The sequence below is a fragment of the Hippocampus zosterae genome, chromosome 8 (genome assembly GCF_025434085.1).
Source record: "Hippocampus zosterae strain Florida chromosome 8, ASM2543408v3, whole genome shotgun sequence".
NCBI classification, from domain to species: Eukaryota; Metazoa; Chordata; class Actinopteri; order Syngnathiformes; family Syngnathidae; genus Hippocampus; species Hippocampus zosterae.
In genome coordinates this window covers 25,483,447-25,499,976 of record NC_067458.1, presented here as the reverse complement: position 1 = coordinate 25,499,976, position 16,530 = coordinate 25,483,447, and the positions used below count along the sequence as shown (strand labels likewise).

At 49.1% G+C, this 16,530-nt stretch overlaps 4 protein-coding genes across 4 annotated transcripts; 1 reads left to right on the top strand and 3 right to left on the bottom strand.

Moving 5' to 3' along the window:
* Positions 1–147: 147 nt before the first annotated feature.
* Positions 148–7,493, bottom strand: LOC127605826 (elongation factor 1-delta-like). The gene is made up of 8 exons (XM_052073636.1): positions 7,314–7,493; positions 2,689–2,815; positions 2,530–2,601; positions 2,191–2,275; positions 1,053–1,168; positions 778–972; positions 500–694; positions 148–259 (listed from the first exon to the last, which is right to left on the bottom strand). Exons 2-8 carry the CDS (start codon positions 2,809–2,811, stop codon positions 221–223), a joined length of 825 nt encoding a protein of 274 aa, XP_051929596.1. The 5' UTR covers positions 2,812–2,815; positions 7,314–7,493; the 3' UTR covers positions 148–220.
* Positions 2,834–6,620, bottom strand: LOC127606184 (uncharacterized; the record flags this gene model as incomplete). Its single annotated transcript, XM_052074267.1, has 2 exons — positions 6,105–6,620; positions 2,834–4,225 (listed from the first exon to the last, which is right to left on the bottom strand). A coding segment is annotated over exon 2 (1,392 nt), but the record flags the coding sequence as incomplete, so codon positions are not given.
* A 672-nt stretch (positions 7,494–8,165) lies between the features above and the next one.
* LOC127605825 (pyrroline-5-carboxylate reductase 3-like) lies at positions 8,166–11,102 on the bottom strand. The gene is made up of 7 exons (XM_052073635.1): positions 10,958–11,102; positions 10,452–10,608; positions 10,306–10,370; positions 9,847–10,026; positions 9,540–9,752; positions 9,252–9,344; positions 8,166–9,085 (listed from the first exon to the last, which is right to left on the bottom strand). Exons 2-7 carry the CDS (start codon positions 10,528–10,530, stop codon positions 8,876–8,878), a joined length of 840 nt encoding a protein of 279 aa, XP_051929595.1. The 5' UTR covers positions 10,531–10,608; positions 10,958–11,102; the 3' UTR covers positions 8,166–8,875.
* On the top strand, positions 10,940–16,495 carry LOC127605794 (protein brambleberry-like). Its single transcript, XM_052073583.1, has 13 exons — positions 10,940–11,077; positions 11,998–12,290; positions 12,481–12,609; positions 12,726–12,911; positions 13,913–14,135; positions 14,249–14,365; positions 14,445–14,624; positions 14,705–14,911; positions 14,996–15,134; positions 15,204–15,262; positions 15,353–15,456; positions 15,541–15,659; positions 16,246–16,495. Exons 2-13 carry the CDS (start codon positions 12,000–12,002, stop codon positions 16,379–16,381), a joined length of 1,890 nt encoding a protein of 629 aa, XP_051929543.1. The 5' UTR covers positions 10,940–11,077; positions 11,998–11,999; the 3' UTR covers positions 16,382–16,495.
* The last annotated feature ends 35 nt before the right edge of the window (positions 16,496–16,530 follow it).

The following is a 16,530-nucleotide window of genomic DNA, read 5'->3' as shown; positions in this document are numbered from 1 at the left end:
CTCATGGAGTCTTTGCTGCGGCAACCTGCGATGTGGCTCGGGGCGGAAGCCACGGTCAACCTCCGCGCCATCCACTGACAAAAGCGGCGACGTTTAGTTCTTCTTCGGCAAAAAAACAAAACAAAAAAAAAAAAAAAATCCAGGGGCCTCAGTGCAAGAATCTTTTATTATGTGACATTAAAACAAAGCGTGGGAACGGACAGGACGAGACGACAACTCTTTAAATCTTGTTGAAAGCCGCGACGTCGACGCTCTGAACCTGAAACGGCAAAAAAGCAAAAACATTTGGATGAGCTCCACCGAAATATTGGAACGCCAAAACGCGTGTTCGCCGTTTAGAACGACAGTGGATGACGTCCCTTCTATGAAGCTTTCTTGAAACACTTTTGACGACATTAGAAACAGAAAGGGGAAGGGTGGCACAGTGGCCAACTGGTTAGCACGTCCGCCTCACAGCGCAGCGTTCGATTCCGGCGCATACGCGGGAGGGCGGACTTACGTAGTCTTCAAACTTGGTGATCTCTTCTTCCAACAGGTCCGTTCCAACCTTGTCATCTTCCACCACGCAGGAGATCTGAAGCTTGTTGATGCCGTAACCCACGGGAACCAGTTTGGACATTCCCCATAAGAGGCCGTCGGCTCGCACGGAGCGCACGCACTCTTCCAACTTGGCCATGTCGGTTTCGTCGTCCCACTGAAGAGACCAAACGCTTTTGGGCTTTCGGGAACTTCACGGCTCCTCGAGGAGGGGGGGCGTTTCGAGTCGGGATGTCTTACCGGTTTGACGTCCAGCAAGATGGAGGACTTGGCGATGACGCCGGGCTTCTTGGCCTTCCTCTCGGCGTAATCTTTCAACCGCTGCTCTTTGAGTTTCTCGGCCTCTTCGTCGTCATCGCTATCGAACAAGTCCAGATCGTCGTCATCGCTGATGTTGCGTTTCGCCGGGTCGCAGGTCTGCTGGACGGCGGTTCCCTGAACGCATCGACAAGGTGGCTCGCAAGGCGATCGCGACGGCCCGGGGGGGGGCGGCGTAGCAAAGTGAGCGTACTCACGTTTGTGTAGGGGACTGAAGGAGCGGTGGCCGGCACTGCCGGCGCTGTGGGGCTTTTCTCCAAGACGGCGACTCGACATTCCAGCTCGGAAAAGGATGCCCTCAAATCTTCGACCACTAAAGGCAAAAACAAAGAGAGAGAATTTGCATTTTTAATTAGGACGCGACCAATTTGCGCATCAAACGTCTGCATTTTTGGCGGCAATTTTTCTAATCTTTAAAAATAAAAAATAAAAAATGCACTGTCAGCCACGCACGCTCATTCAATCCCGGCCATTTTCACTGGAGCAACCCCCCCAGCACCCCCAATCCCACTGTATGACTGGATTTTGACTGATCTTACAAGGCCCACAGAATATTTGGTTCTCATCTATATCTATATAAATATTGCGCGTCGTCCCGCACGCGGTCTGTCCTTCCGTCTGTCCCTTTTCAAAACGTACCTACTTCACCATGCCACTGCGCGCCGCCACTGCGCCGCTCAGGCAGTGGCTCACTACGATCGCGCGGGCATCTTAGCGAAAAAATGTTGTCTACCCACAAGCATTGCAATAAAATTGTTAGTTATTTAGTAGAGCTAAACATCTCTTTATTTTCGCGATAAGCAATGAAGATGAACTAAAAGTTGAACTAAGCAACAACACTTTTGTGGGCCGAAGGCCCACCTTACCAGCCTTCCGCAGGAACTAGCTGATGAGCCACCCGGAGGGCGGCGAACCAGCTAGTGCTATATAAACGTGGAACCTAACAAAATAGAGTTTGGACTCTCTTCTTTCAGCTGAATAAAAAAATGTTTTCTATCTTTTTCCATTCTTCAGCAATCGGCGTTACAAAATGGCTCATTTTCATGAAAAGGGCGATTCCTGGGAAAAAATTGCTTTTTTTGTAAAAGCATCCGTTTCAAGCACCTGAGGCAACACTACCACCTAGCGGTCACTTTTTGACATGATTTACAATGCAAACGGCTTATTCACATTCACAGATTGCATCATCCCCTCCTCCTCTCTCTGAGAAAAAAAAAAAAACTTTGACGTACAAGTACGTCCTTGGTAGGCGGAGCCTAAAGCACACAGGCGGTATTTTACACCAGGGAGGGGAAAAAGCACATTTTCTTGAAAACGGCTCCGAAATGGACCTACCTCGATATAAACTCTTGTTCTCCAGCTCCAGGCTTTTGATTCGCGACATCATTTCTTGATCGGCGGCGCTGCTGCTGCAGGTGCTCTGCCACGGAAAGGGAAGGCGAGCGTTTCGTGATTGGCGCCAGTTGATCACGCCCATTCAAAAGTTTCGGGACGGTCACAATTAAGTTCCCTCCGTGAATGGCTTTGGAGCCTCGTCCCGAAATGTCACCGAATAAATGCCAAATCTCCCCTGATGTTTTGTAACGGAAAAGATGATTATTGATCTCGCAATGGAGAAATTCCCAATTTGCGGCATCAAAAAAAATTTGTGCGTGTTGTGTATTGTGAACTCACTCCGGCAAGCGACTTCTGAATGTTCTCCCGGGCACGAGCGATGTCTTGGAGGATGGCGATGGCACCCGCATCCTGGAGATCAACACAAATTGAAGTAAAACAAAAGTCACGGTAGAAGTCGAGTGAAATTGCGCACAAGGCCACAAGGGGGCCACTTACGCAAACTGTCGGCGCCGACGGCGAGGAGCCGGCCACGCGCTCGAAGAAGCGGCGCTCGGCCTCGTCGTAGCGACTTTTCTCAAACCAGATCTTCTCCTGGCCCGGGAAGTTGACGGCGCTCATGTTGCTGAAGAACGAAAGGAAACGGCGGCGGCGGAGGCATGAGTGGACGAGACGAGGCGGCGCCGAGCGTGCGCGATTTGTGTACACTCGACGCGATGACAGAGTGGCGCGACTCTTCAATGGTTCCATGAACTCGACTAGCTAGCGTGTGGCGACTTTGAACGGCGGCAAAACACAAAAATCGTGGAGAAAAAAAATCACGTACAGCAAATAAACAAACTGAGTGGAAAAAAAACAAAAAAGAAACGATTGAGAAAAAAAAAAAAGCAGATGGAGAGGAAAATGAGTATGAAGAGAAGTCAAATGTCTGACGCTTATCCAATCTGCGGCTTGGGTCGTACTTTTCCCCGGACGGGACGGCGACGTCCGGCGGCGATGAGGTGTCCGTTTTGGGCCGGCGAGCTTCGCCGGCTTCTTGTGCCCGGCGGCGGGCGTGGAAACGCATCTCGGCCGCGTCGTACCTGCGCTTGTCCAACCACACGCGTTCGCCGTCGGGGTGAAGGAAGTAGGCGGCGCCGGCGTCGAGTCGCTCTCGTTGGCCGAGCGTCTCGGCGGGCTCGTCCTCCTCCTGGATCGGGTGCAGGGCGTGGAAGGCTTCGGATTTGGCCTGCGGCGGCGCCGCCGCTCGCCGTTGCTCCGCCGGCCCCGCCTCCGTCGAGCTTGGGGGCGGGCACGTGCCGGAGGAGGCGGAGCCTTGGCGACAATTGTTGCCAAACACACTTTGGTAGAAGGCGGCTTCGGCGCGATCATACAGCGGCTTTTCCAGCCAGATGTCTCCCAACATTTCTGCGAAAACGGGGGACAGCCCGTTAAGCGCCCGCTTCGTGGTCGTCGTCGGGGGCGGGGGCGCCGTCTGCCGGGGGCCAGCGCTTACGGGAGACCGGCGGCCTTCCTCGGGCGCTCGGGCCGCCGCCGAGTCCCGAGTGGGGACCGAGCCGCTCTGAGAGTGCGTCGCGCTCCACTGTGAGGATTCTGGCGTTCCGTCTAGTCGACAAGTTTTCTTCATGGGGGGCCTCGGCGGACTCGCGGCCGAGCCGTTGGACTCTGCGCTCGCTTTGGCCGAGTTGGCCAACCAGCGCTGATAGAGGCTCTCCGCTCGCTCGTAAACGCTTCGCTGGAACCACACGTTGGCGCATTCCGCCTGCAGGGCAGTCGGTCCGGCTCGGCGCTCGGACTGGTCTTCGGTTTTGGCTCCGTCGCAGGGAGTCTCCGCTTTGCGCGTACTTTTCTTGCCGCGCCGCCTTTTCCCGCTTCGCTTGGTATCGCCGTTGGAGCTTCCGCTTTCCGGGGAGGACGACGTTCCCCCGTTTTGACGGGCCGAGTTGGGACACTCGGCTGCCGGGATGGCAGCGGAGTCCGCCGGATTCCCGTTGGAAGGCTTATCCGCAGAACACTGGGGGGTCTTCTGTGACATCTTTTGATCGGTTAGCGGGAAAAATAGAAAACAAGTACAGGCTTGTGCATTAGTTGCAGAAAAGTAGAAGAAACCGGAACAGAAGGGACAGAGAACCCAAGACCCTTTCACGCGTGCTTTGCAAACTTGAGGTTTTGTGCAGGACGGCCACATTCTGATTTTCGGGACAGGAATGGGGGGGGGGGGGGGGGGGGGCTTTCGATACAAACTCAAATCGGGAGTTAAAAAAAAATATAAAAACAACACAAGGTCAGGTGTTATCTTGAATAAGGTCAAAAGTGAGGTCGTTCTTGCCCATGTAAACAAAGTCGCTATTTACAGACTTTGATATTACTATTATATTAAGATATTTTGTGATGTTTTCTTTAATCAATGTATATCTTCTCAGTGAAAAACTGCTTTGAGATGATTGCATGACTTGGTGACTTGCTTGCCTAAGCAATTCCAGAGATGGACTCTGGAGCCTGCCTTGACGACTTCAGAGATAAACTATTGAGCCTGCTTTGACGACGTCATAGTCTGTTTTGCTTGAATTGTCAAAACTTGATTGAGACCAATGCCACTTGATTACACAACAGCGTGGCGTAGGGAGGGATGAGAATGGCCACTCACCCCTCCCGATGCACACACTTTAGAGGATAAAAGGAGGGGAGCGATGCTACTTCAGCAGAGTCCGCTGTGGGTTACCGTACGAACGCCCAGCTCGTATTGAAGCTCACTCTGCTGAGGGTGTTGGCTCTCCACCCTACTGGCACACGGTAAGAGTTCTTTAGCTTCATACAACTTGTTTGAACTGTGTTATTATTTCTGTGTGGGACCAATAAAGTGCCTATTGTTGGTAGCCAGAAGTGTCTTGTCGTTATTTCTGAGTGCCTATCTCCGACGATCCTTATAAAACTTGATATTCATTCAAATTGAGTATCAGAAGTGTTTCAAAACAATCACCAAGACTAAATCAGCTTTTCGGAAATGCCGCTCCAGATGCCTTGGAGGCCAGTGGGCCAAATTTCGCTGACTTCGGAAGTGCCGATCGCCAGTCAAGAGAAAGACGCCATGTGGGAAGTCTGGCGGCGTCAAAAACCTTGAACGGTTTGCGACAAGTGTGAAAGGGGAAACTTCAAACTTGGGACGCTGATTTCACTTCAGAAAGTCATCGTTGGCGTACGATGCCGGCAAAAATCCGATTCGACGACATCGTCAGGCAGCGTGCGATGGAGCGAAACCGTCATGCAAATGAGAGCTCGGCAAGCAGAACGAAATCGGCTTTCCGGTGCTGAATCATCACAACCTGTGAGCGAGCCATCGAAAATAATAGAACTGCCGATAAACGATGGGAGTCTTGCCGATGAAGTCGTGAAAACCGCAATGTCGGAAATGGTGGACAGCAAACTGTCGGGAAGCTTTGCGCCGTTTGCTACGGAATGGCGAGACTGAATTGGCTGCCACGTGCAATCAAAATGTCGTGTTTGTCTGCGCGCGCCATCTTTAACAACACATTCATTTCACTCTTACGAGCACCAGTCAAGAGGAGAGCGGCAGTATTGTGGACCAACTGGACACGCTTGATGGAGGATCGGCTGACTCCAAAGTCAAGCGCGTCACGTTAATCCAGCCGGGATGTGACCAAGGCATGAATTACTTTATAGTCACAGTTGCGGTCATGGCCGAACGCCCCCCACCCCCCCCCCAAAAAAAAGCTCCGACAAGATTAGGCACCGTTCACAATGACCGAAATGGGACATCATGCAGCAGGCCATGCAGTTTGGGGTGATGTGAGTGCAGGAAATGCTTTCCCCTTGCGTTGCCGACTGCGGGTCGTCTTTTGGGAAGTCATTTGCTGCAGTCGGGCAGCGTATGGCAAATCGAGGTCTTGACTCACCGTCCTTGGGAAGAGGCAATTGTCAAGTCTAAAATCAATTGATCAAACGCTCTTCTTATCCGGTTAACCGCAAGCGATTGGAAAAGAAAGGTAAATCAACACATCTTGCGCTTTTGCAAAGTACAACAACCGGTGACTAGGACGGTAATACATACAAAATAAATAGGCTCAAATAAAAATAGGGGCGGCCCGGTAGTCCAGTGGTTAGCACGTGGGCTTCACAGTGCAGAGGTACCGGGTTCGATTCCAGATCCGGCCTCCCTGTGTGGAGTTTGCATGTTCTCCCCGGGCCTGCGTGGGTTTTCTCCGGGTGCTCCGGTTTCCTCCCACGTTCCAAAAACATGCGTGGCAGGCTGATTGAACGCTCTAAATTGTCCCTAGGTGTGAGTGTGAGTGCGAATGGTTGTTCGTCTCTGTGTGCCCTGCGATTGGCTGGCAACCGATTCAGGGTGTCCCCCGCCTACTGCCCGGAGACAGCTGGGATAGGCTGCAGCACCCCCCGCGACCCTAATGAGGATCAAGCGGCTCGGAAGATGAACGAATGAATGAATGAAAAATAGATTCAAGCCCAACAGTCTGTCCCGACAAGCGAGATGACTTCAAAGTGGTTCCATTTTCAAGACAAACCTTCCCTCAGAAAGAAAGTGAAAGTGAACCGATGTGTTCCATTTGTGCCAGCCTTTTTCCCATCAAAACATGAACCGCCGATTAAGAACCACGTTGGACGAGCTCAAGTTGAGCGGCGTAGTCGTGGTGACGTTAAAGATTGACTTCCCTACCCTTTGAACAGCAGCGCGCCATCGGAACAAGAATCAAGGCAGCCACCGTTGCCCTCAAAATTGACGTCGCCGTCGCGCAAGATGTCGCACAACGCAGGAGGCGGCCGAAGAAGCTCGGCGGCGTTGTCATCATTCGGTCGCAGCCTCATTCAGAGCCTCGGACCATCAACCGGATATCAAAGAACGTCGTGACGTCATTTCGTTTCAAATAGACCATTATTACGTCAAAAAAAAGCAGCGAGCCTCGCTTCCCGCCGCTACGGTGTCGGCCCCATTCAACTCGCGAGCCGTTTGCTAGCAGCGGCTAACACATGGGCAGGCAGACTCCCAAAAAAACCTTTACGGTCCCCTTTACGCGCTCTAATTCAAACGAATGGCAGTAAACGAGTCCGAGTTCCAAGTCGCAGCAGTCAGTGGCACGTTGACTTACTGTTGGCCTTTTGGTCTGGTCCGTGCGGGTGTAGCAAGCCAGTGGACGAAACGTGACTACGGCGAGGAGGAAGGAAGGAGACGAGGAGAGGCTCGGACGCTTGCTCGCGATGATGTGTCAACATGGGGGTATGGGACAAAAGCACGTTCGCGCCTTGCTCGCGTGACGTGGTGATGTCACGAAAGTGCTGAAATAAAACTGTCGTTTCAAAAATGTGGCCATTGCTTATTCCGAAGCGAGTACCATTTTTGTGGTTAAATCAGTTGGACATGTAGAAATTGGGGACGACACCGTGAGTGGCCCCTTGATTCATGTTCATCGTATTTTGTTTTCTTACAAACCCAAGACCATTTGTCCAAAAATGCTGATAAAAATCCAAGATTTTCCGCGAGTTAAACTCTTACTTTTCAGTCTTCTATTTTTTATACACACACGCACACACAAAGAAATTCGTCAAAAACGTTGATAAACATTCAATGTCGCTTTTCCATGGAAAAGGGTTGAAAGAAAATAAAACGTGTGAAAAAATATTAAATGGAAAAAAAATAATTGCGAATATGCATCGGCTGTAATCGGATGGCAGACAAGGTCCGAGTTTCGATTGTAGCGGATATTATGCGACATTCGAGGAACGATACGAAGTCGGACTTTTCCGACTTCCGACCAGGAAAAGTGCATTGGAACGCCCCTTTAAACTGGAGAGCCAAGTTGGTTTCTACGAGTCATTCCGTCACTTATTTTTGAAACAATGTTGTTTTGAAACACTTCTGATACTCAATTTGAATGAATATCAAGGTTTATAAAGGATCGTCGGAGATAGGCACTCAGAAATAACGACAAGACACTTCTGGCTACCAACAATAGGCACTTTATTGGTCCCACACAGAAATGATAACACAGTTCAAACAAGTTGTATGAAGCTAAAGAACTCTTACCGTGTGCCAGTAGGGTGGAGAGCCAACACCCTCAGCAGAGTGAGCTTCAATACGAGCTGGGCGTCTCGTACTTTGACCCACAGCGGACTCTGCTGAGGAGCATCGCTCCCCTCCTTTTATCCTCTAAAGTGTGTGCATTGGGAGAGGTGAGTGGCCATTCTCATCCCTCCCTACGCCACACTGTTTGTTGTGTAATCAAGTGGCATTGATCTCAATCAAGTTTTGACAATTCAAACAAAGCAGACTATGAAGTCGTCAAAGCAGGCTCCAGAGTCCATCTCTGGAATTGCTTAGGCAAGCAAGTCACCAAGTCATGCAATCATCTCAAAGCACTTTTTTCACTGAGAAGCAATACATTGATTAAAGAAAACATCACAAAATATCGTAATATACCAAATGTTCATTCATGTTTACATTTCAGACATTCACAACCGTAAAATTCTACTTTTGAAATCATTAGATTTTTTTCCCTTTGCGTTTTAAATATCAATCTACTGTACTGACCAGACAAACAATATTTTGAGGATAGATGACAAAAGAAATATTTTAATCTTTAAACAGCAGAACAGAGAAGAAAGGGTACTTTCCAATTAAGACTTTACAGTTTGAAGAGGACACGCACAGGTATCATTTCATGCTTCCCGGTGCCGCCGCCGTCTTTCGACCAAGCTCCCTCGCTCTCTCAGTTGCAGATTCCACGGCAGCCATGGTCGATGCCCTCACACCTCCTTGTTCCAGCGCATGAAGCCCGTAGATGGTTGTGCCACCTGGGGTGCAGACCTCCGAACGCAGCTGAGCTGGATGCTTGTCGGACTCCAGTAATAACTGACCAGCACCCTGTCACAGACAGAAGCGGCGCTTATCCAGTGCCACCGAGACGTCAAAAAAACTCCAAAGTGTATTGGCCAAGCAACTGGAAAATACAAGAGCGGCACAAAGGCCGCCATTGCGACATCGAGGACCCAACATTGATATTGACGGTCCACGCGTCCATGAAACTGACCAGAACAGTCTGAGATGCGATTCTATGGGCGAGAGCGCCGGGCATGCCCATTTTAACTGCTCCTTCGGCCAGGGCCTCTGCAAAGAGGTACACCTGCAGAGGAAAATAATGCCATTCACTCACACGATGATGATTTGAACAGGTTGACTTGCAGAGTTGCGGCGGTGAAAAACAATCAGGAATCCAGCTGATGGGAAGTGAAGCACACGACATATCGTGTACGTCACTGGCCACGTTCGCACACCGTCGTATTTCAGTTCTCGGAGAGGTTGAAGCAAGTGCACTCACAAAGGCAACTCCGCTCCCGCTCAGTCCAGTGTGGATGTCGAGCCAGGCCTCGGGTCCCTCTTCGACCAAACCGCAGCGCTGCAATAAGGCGCACAATAGAGCACCGTGCTCTTGTTTCGCATGAGTGCCCCGTGTAAATAAGAGTGCCCCCTGCAGAACCACGCACGGAAGATTCGGCATCAGCCTGATGACACGTGAACCTTCGGGCAGGAGCTGCGGACAGGTGATCCCCCCCCAAAAATAAAAATAAAAATTATGATCACATTGACTTGATACACGTAAAGGTCACGTGCTTGGGGGCACTCACCTCCTCTAATGTTGCCAGCGTGACTCTGGCGGCAACGGACACAATCATGTGTCTGTTGGTGACGTGGTGCGAGATCTCACGGAGAACTGTCGCAACTAAATCAGGTTTTACTGCTACAAAGAGAACATCGCAACTGCACACGACCTCAGTGTTGGAGTGAGTTGTGGAGATGTTCATCTCCTGAAAGCAAAGACACTTGTTAATGTTTTTTTTTCTTTAACAAGCGGATAGACATTTTTTACCTCTGGGATAATGCACGTTTCATTAATTTGTGTCTTCTAGCGCATGTGAAGAAACTGACAATAAAAAGGTAAAAACTTGACTTGCTCCATTTTAAAAATATATATTTTCTGTGATTAATCAGCCATATCGCAGTGCCACTGATACTATGAAAAGTGCAACATAAATTGGCGAACTGTCAAAAAAACAAAAACACACACGATCGGAACGAGATGTTACCTTAAAGCGTCCGAGGTTCCTGAGAGACGGAGCGCTCACTTTGACATTCATAGGGCGAACGTTCCCTTTAATGACACAATATGCAAGATCATCAACGCTAAATTGAAACACCAAGGTGCGGCTTATGTTAGGTCTTGTTTACTGACCAGTCAAGATGCCCTTCGCAATGCCGAAAGCCATGTTCCCTGCACCAATGAAGCCAACTGAAATGCGTTGGGAGTCCATCTCAAGGGTCAAGGGTCAGGCTTGAGAAGGAGTCTGTCAGCTCAACCTTTTCTTGCGTGTATGAATTCACGGGACAACCTAAAACAAAGATGAAGCCTAATTTATAAACAGTTGCTGAATGTTGACACACTATTTGGCTTGATATCCAATTCTGATCAGTGGATTGATTTGAAAGGAATGTCGCCCCTGCCAACATGGCCGCCACCTGAGCACGTCGGTAAACCGGCCACGCAGCAACAGTGCGCTGGGCCGTCTTGTGCTCATAAAACACAAGCAGAGGAAAGCTTAAACTGTACTCTCAACAGAGAATGAATGAAACACCGAGTTAACCCTGGAGAGACATCGCCAAACGCTAGACTCTGATCCACTTGAGTAGAGATTGACAACCGTACTGTTGAAATGATAACTTTCGATTAGCTGGACTCACCAGATGTTTCCGTTTCACCAACCAAACAAGGAGGCTCGTGCAACGCTGTCAAGAAACTTGCCTTGATTTGGACCTCACTGCTGTGCTGACGCTGCGCGATACACTCGCCCAATTAGTACGGTACAAATGCCTGACCTTATTGTATCGTGGTATTTTAAGGAGGTGGTGTCAAGTCGAGGTGAATTCATGCAGCACTCTACCAAACGTGCTTTAGAAGCACTTTCTTGTCAATTGCGTGAAAATCGAGCGCACCCTTAGCCCGCCCACTTGTGATAATCGAGTAATCCCATTGGTTGTATGCTTGTTGTGATGGGTGGGGATGTGGTTTACAAAAATTATAAATAATCTCCATCAACCGTGGACCGCGCCAAGAAATGGTTCCTTCTTAACCGTTGTCGTGCAACATCAAATGACAGGTGGGGGTTTTTTTTTGGTTGTTGTTTAAAAAAAAAAAAAACTCGATTTAGCGACAAGTCATGGAACACCAGCACGTCTTTCGATTTGTCACGAATTTTGTCATATAGTTAAATTTGTAGCGCATCGAAGATGTCGAAAAGGTTGAGATGAGTTCACCAGCAAAGGTTACATAGCTCATTGTAAATTCATCCTGAGCTTGACTCCGAAAGACAAAAATCCTGAACTTTCTGATGTAAAGATGCATGCATCACGAGTGCAACTATTTCAAATTGCGTGCCGTTTTCTAAAAGTAAGCATTTGGAGTATGTGTGTCGTTGACCAGAACGGGCAGAAAAGGGCGATTTTGAAACTGGGCTTGTGAGGTGAGCCTCAGCCTCACAGCGGGCATGTCTGGGCAAAGCCTCGTTGATAACTGAGCCATTTCCCAATTGTTTCAAATTATAAATTGATTTAAGTTCGCACACTGTGTAACATTATTCAACAAATGTCGGTGTAATCTAGAAAAAATATTTTAAGAGTGTTTTCCTCTGGCGTATGAATTATGAGTCATTCTAATCATATTTATGTCGAAATATGTCGAGTGCACGTTTTGAAGTTATTGAGCCAATGTTTTATTGTTGCAGACATGGTTCACCTCCCGTCGTCTTCCAACTACCTCCTGCTGCTCTGCATCCTTGCCAGCAGCTTTCCAGCAGTCACTGGGCTCTTTGAGTGGCTGAGGCAGAATGACGAGGATCCTCCAGGAGAAACGGCAGCAGCGCCTTCGCTGCCACCTCCTCCTCCTCCTCCACCTGCAGATTCAGTTCCCTCAATTCTAGCTGAGGATGCGCGGTTTGAAATGGCGACCGCTGATGAGAAGTTCCTGGCTGAGGCTAAGCAGATGGAGCTAAGCCCTTTAGATAGCTGCCACCACAAGGTAAGAGGATGTCTCACTCGCACTCAAAACTACAAACGATGAAAAGACGTTTCCGAACACGCGGCTCCTCTACTTACGGGAAGTAAAAAACTGAAGTTGTGTTCATTTCCGATTTTTGCTACCCAACTGCAATCATACAAATGGTCTTGCTAGCAAGCGCGATGGCAGTTTAACAAGCTGTGCTCTGTAGGTGGTGGCTCAGTTAAAGGCGAGCTGCGAAGCGCTCTCGGAAGAAGAGCTGGCAAAACTTGGCGTTCTACTGTTCAACTGCCAGGCGCAGATTGAGGGTCGCCCAAGTTATCCGTGCACAGAACACATGGTAAGCCACAAAATGTTGCAGTATCATCATTTACAGACTTTTTTTTTTTAATTCGACCTTTCCTTGAAGGCGATACGTTTCCAGGCCTGACGGGGTTCTCTCATGTGCTTTTTCAGGCTATCAAAGAATGTACAAGAAATATGGACTCCGACACTTGGAACGCCTATCACATAGTGAGCAACAGGGCTCGCGCTGTGTGCTACGCAAGTCGCCAGCAGCTATTTCGGCGCAGGGCGGCGCAAACGGTCAACATGCTCATCGCCTCGGCTGCCAGCCAACTATCTGCCATGGAGGACCTCAAGGTACTACATACAGTACTTTTTTTTTTTTCTTGGTCCTCTTCCATTTTTAGTCAGAGTATAATTACATGCGCGGAGGCATGTAAATAATAATACAGTGTAACCTCAGAAATAAGACCACCTATGTTACTGCTCAAGGTGGTCTTATTTTCGGGGTGGTCTGATTTCTGAAGTGGCATGCAGTAATGATAATGCAGAAGTAATGTGGCTCACATGCAACAATATACTGTAGCGTCATGTACACACAATGAGTAATAAATGATGGATTGTACATGCAACTGTATTGTACACAAAAGAAATTTAAGCATTTGAATAGTCTATGTATGTATAAGGCAAGAGAAAAAAAACTACATATCACCGCTGACTCGCTCTCCTGACAGCTTAGCGCCTCCAATGTTGTGCCTTGTTTTGAAACGATCCAGCCAACCGTTGGACGCTTTAAAGACTTTGTCCTTTTTAAGCTACTTCGCGTATTCTCGTGCCTGTTCCTGGATCATCTGTCCGCTGATAGGGATATTCTGGCTGCGCGCTTTCCGAAACCATCGCCAAGTTAGCTCGTCCACGTCGTCGTAGTCACTTCGGTAGCATAGGCGTTTTCTAGAAGAGCTAGCGTTTGCTTGGTATGCGTCTAGGAGCTCCCGTTTCTTCTTCAAAATGGTTTGGATTTGAGTTTTTCCAACTCCAAACCGCTCAGCCAATGTTCGCTGGCTCGAATAACTTCAATTTTCTGTTGTAGGGTCAAATCAATTCTCTTCTTGCTTGCTGCCATTTTCACACCTGGTCGCAATTATGAGGCGATAGCTTCCAGGGACCGGATATCGCGGTCGCAATTCTGAATTCCGGGGTGGTCTCATTTCTGGGGTTTCAATACAATACAATACATAGGCGTTCTATTTGGGACTGTACAAAACCGGTCGTATTTTTAAGGTGGTCGTTTAAATGAGGTGGTCGCATAGCGGGGTTTCACTGTCATAAAGTATCCTCAAGTCGTGTTTTTGTGACAGGACGGCCAATTTGCACTAAGAGAGATGACTGCGGCATCACTGGACAAGCTAGTGAAGGGTCACAGCGCACTGCAGACTCAGCAGGCCAAGCTGCGGGAAGGCCAAGGTCAAATGGAAAGTTCCCTGAGAGACAACCTGCAGCGTCTGGGTCAGGAGAAAGCTCTCATCGCCTCGGGACAAGAACTCGTGGCCCAGCTCATCCAGGGAATTACAGACAGAATGGGTGAGAGCTGGCCGGATCGCAGGCAACGTTGGCAGAAGTCATGGTTGAAGGGGGACCCAAAGTTGTTTTTTTTTTTAACCGCCAAGACTACTGTTTAACCTTTCTCCTTGAAGCTCTTGTGAGTGAGAACATGCAGATCCAAGGATCAGAAGTGCAGGAGAGCCACAGAGCAATCGTTGAAGACCTCGCTGACGTCAGACAGCAGGCTCAGAGCATCCATCAAAAACTGGGTATCAAAGTCAAATCCAACACTGCTTGATTGGCTTAAAATTTTTTTTTTTTGTAATACGAGCCAACCTGTGACTTCAGATGACAGCATGTCAGAGTTTCTGGAGTACCAGGACCAGACGTTGCACTACTACACCGATCTGATGGGCAAACTGGAGCGCATGAACAGCAGTCTGGGATTCGCGCTGCACTTCCTGGATGAAACGCAGGGCCGAATAGAGGAAAGGCTTCGCGCCATTCAGAGTTACCTCGGCTGGGCGGGTGAATTGTGCGCAGCGCTTAGCTTAGCGTTTTTATTTTATTTTTTTGTTGTCCTCATCTTCGTTTATTTGTCTTTCCAGGTTTAAGCATCGCCGCCATGTGGACGTGTATCGCGCACACCGGCTATTTTGTACTGTTTGCCGTGGTCCAGTCATTCCTGCGGTGTCCACTTTTCTCCCGCGCCGCGCTGCTGCTCACCGTGCCCTTGAACGCCGTGGCGGAGGTCAACCAGCAGCCGGCGCTGGATCTGGCAAGTCTCAGCTTGCTGATCGTCGCGCTTTCGCTTGGTACGGAAAAACTTTCATGACCATTGATTGGTTGTCATGTCATGTCATGTCATGTCATGTCACCCCCCCCCCCCCCTCGCTCAGGACACTGGTTTGTGAGTCAGTTGCGGGTTCAATTTCCGAGCAGAGGAAACCCATCTGCCGCATTGCCATTGATGACTTTTGAATTGGCGGCGCCGCAGAAGTCTCGTCACGCGTATCCGCCGTCCTCGACGCCTCAAAAGTTAGTCTGCTAAACTTTCAGACGGCCACCAAACTCGATTGCAAAACTTTGCAATCTCTTTCTCCTCAGGAAAGGGCACGGCGGCATCGAACGGGATGACCCGCTGAAACAAGATGGCGCGACATCAAGTGGGAATCTTTTACCGACGTCGTTCGACATCCAAGTAGTCGAATGAGGTGACGACAATGCGGTTCCTGTTTTTGCTTTTCCATATCCAGATTTTGGAATACCGGAAGGATCGTTTCACAGGAAACCTGCAGCAAGTTGCCTCCCTCATCATCACTGCGCATCTCTATTTCTACCCCAGCCTATTCGTTCAGGAGTAAGCACATTTGAGGAATGTTGAAACCACAGTGCAGTCATAAAATCGGACTTTTCTTATTTTTTTATTTTATTTTTTTTAAAGGCTCTGATTGACGATATCACTTCCGGAACCCCCCAAGGAGCTTTTGAGCCTTTGATTGACTTTCACGATATTGCGAATGACTCCAGAAGTGCAAGTCCCACACCGTCAGTTAGCAACAGGTCAGTGGTCGAGACGAGCCCATTGCACGCGGCGTCCTCATTATTCTCTTTTGCACTCATTGCTTTATATCATTCATTCATTCATCTTCCGAGCCGCTTGATCCTCACTAGGGTCGCGGGGGGTGCTGGAGCCTATCCCAGCTGTCTTCGGGCAGTAGGCGGGGCACACCCTGAATCGGTTGCCAGCCAATCGCAGGGTACACAGAGACGAACAACTATCCACGCTCACACTCACACCTAGGGACAATTTTTAGAGTGTTCGATCAGCCTGCCACGCATGTTTTTGGAATGTGGGAAGGAAACCGGAGCACCCGGAGAAAACCCACGCAAGCCCGGGGAGAACATGCAAACTCCACACAGGGAGGCCGGAGCTGGAATCGAACCCGGTACCTCTGCACTGTGAAGCCCACGTGCTAACCACTGGACTACCGGGCCGCCCTGCTTTATATCATGTTGGGTAAAATGTTTTTGGGGATTTTTACATGAAAAAACATGCGCATTGCAGGTTAAAAAAAAAAAGTAGTTGGTTTAATTTGCGCGGGATGGATGAGCAGTAGCATTAAAATCTAGTGAAAATACTTTTCAGCTCGCTATCGGGACGTCCGCTCTGCAACTCGATCACCAAAGCTGGGACGGCGTGCAGGAAGAGGGCGCTCTTTGGACAAGATTACTGCAGAGTTCACGAAGGCAGACTCAAGCCGTCTTTTCACTCGTCAAGTTAAATGTGACGTCAGATTTTCATGGTTAATGTGTGTGTGTTTTTTTTTTTTTAAATGACCCCCCCCCCCCCCCATGGAATAGTATTTTTAACAACCTAATAAACACATTCAAACTGACACTTCTATTATGTTTGACTCTGATGGCAAAGTTT

Coding starts and splice junctions, on each gene's coding strand:
- LOC127605826 (XM_052073636.1), bottom strand. CDS start 2,811: ATGAGCGCCGTCAACTTCCCGGGCCAGGAGAAGATCTGGTTTGAGAAA. Junction 2,276..2,529: donor TTCAGAAGTCGCTTGCCGGA/GTGAGTTCACAA, acceptor TTTCCGTGGCAG/AGCACCTGCAGCAGCAGCGC. Junction 260..499: donor TCACCAAGTTTGAAGACTAC/GTAAGTCCGCCC, acceptor TTGCCGTTTCAG/GTTCAGAGCGTCGACGTCGC.
- LOC127605825 (XM_052073635.1), bottom strand. CDS start 10,530: ATGGACTCCCAACGCATTTCAGTTGGCTTCATTGGTGCAGGGAACATG. Junction 10,027..10,305: donor GGAACCTCGGACGCTTTAAG/GTAACATCTCGT, acceptor CTTTGCTTTCAG/GAGATGAACATCTCCACAAC. Junction 9,345..9,539: donor GCGGGAGCGGAGTTGCCTTT/GTGAGTGCACTT, acceptor TTTCCTCTGCAG/GTGTACCTCTTTGCAGAGGC.
- LOC127605794 (XM_052073583.1), top strand. CDS start 12,000: ATGGTTCACCTCCCGTCGTCTTCCAACTACCTCCTGCTGCTCTGCATC. Junction 14,366..14,444: donor GAGCATCCATCAAAAACTGG/GTATCAAAGTCA, acceptor CTGTGACTTCAG/ATGACAGCATGTCAGAGTTT. Junction 14,912..14,995: donor GATCGTCGCGCTTTCGCTTG/GTACGGAAAAAC, acceptor CCCCTCGCTCAG/GACACTGGTTTGTGAGTCAG.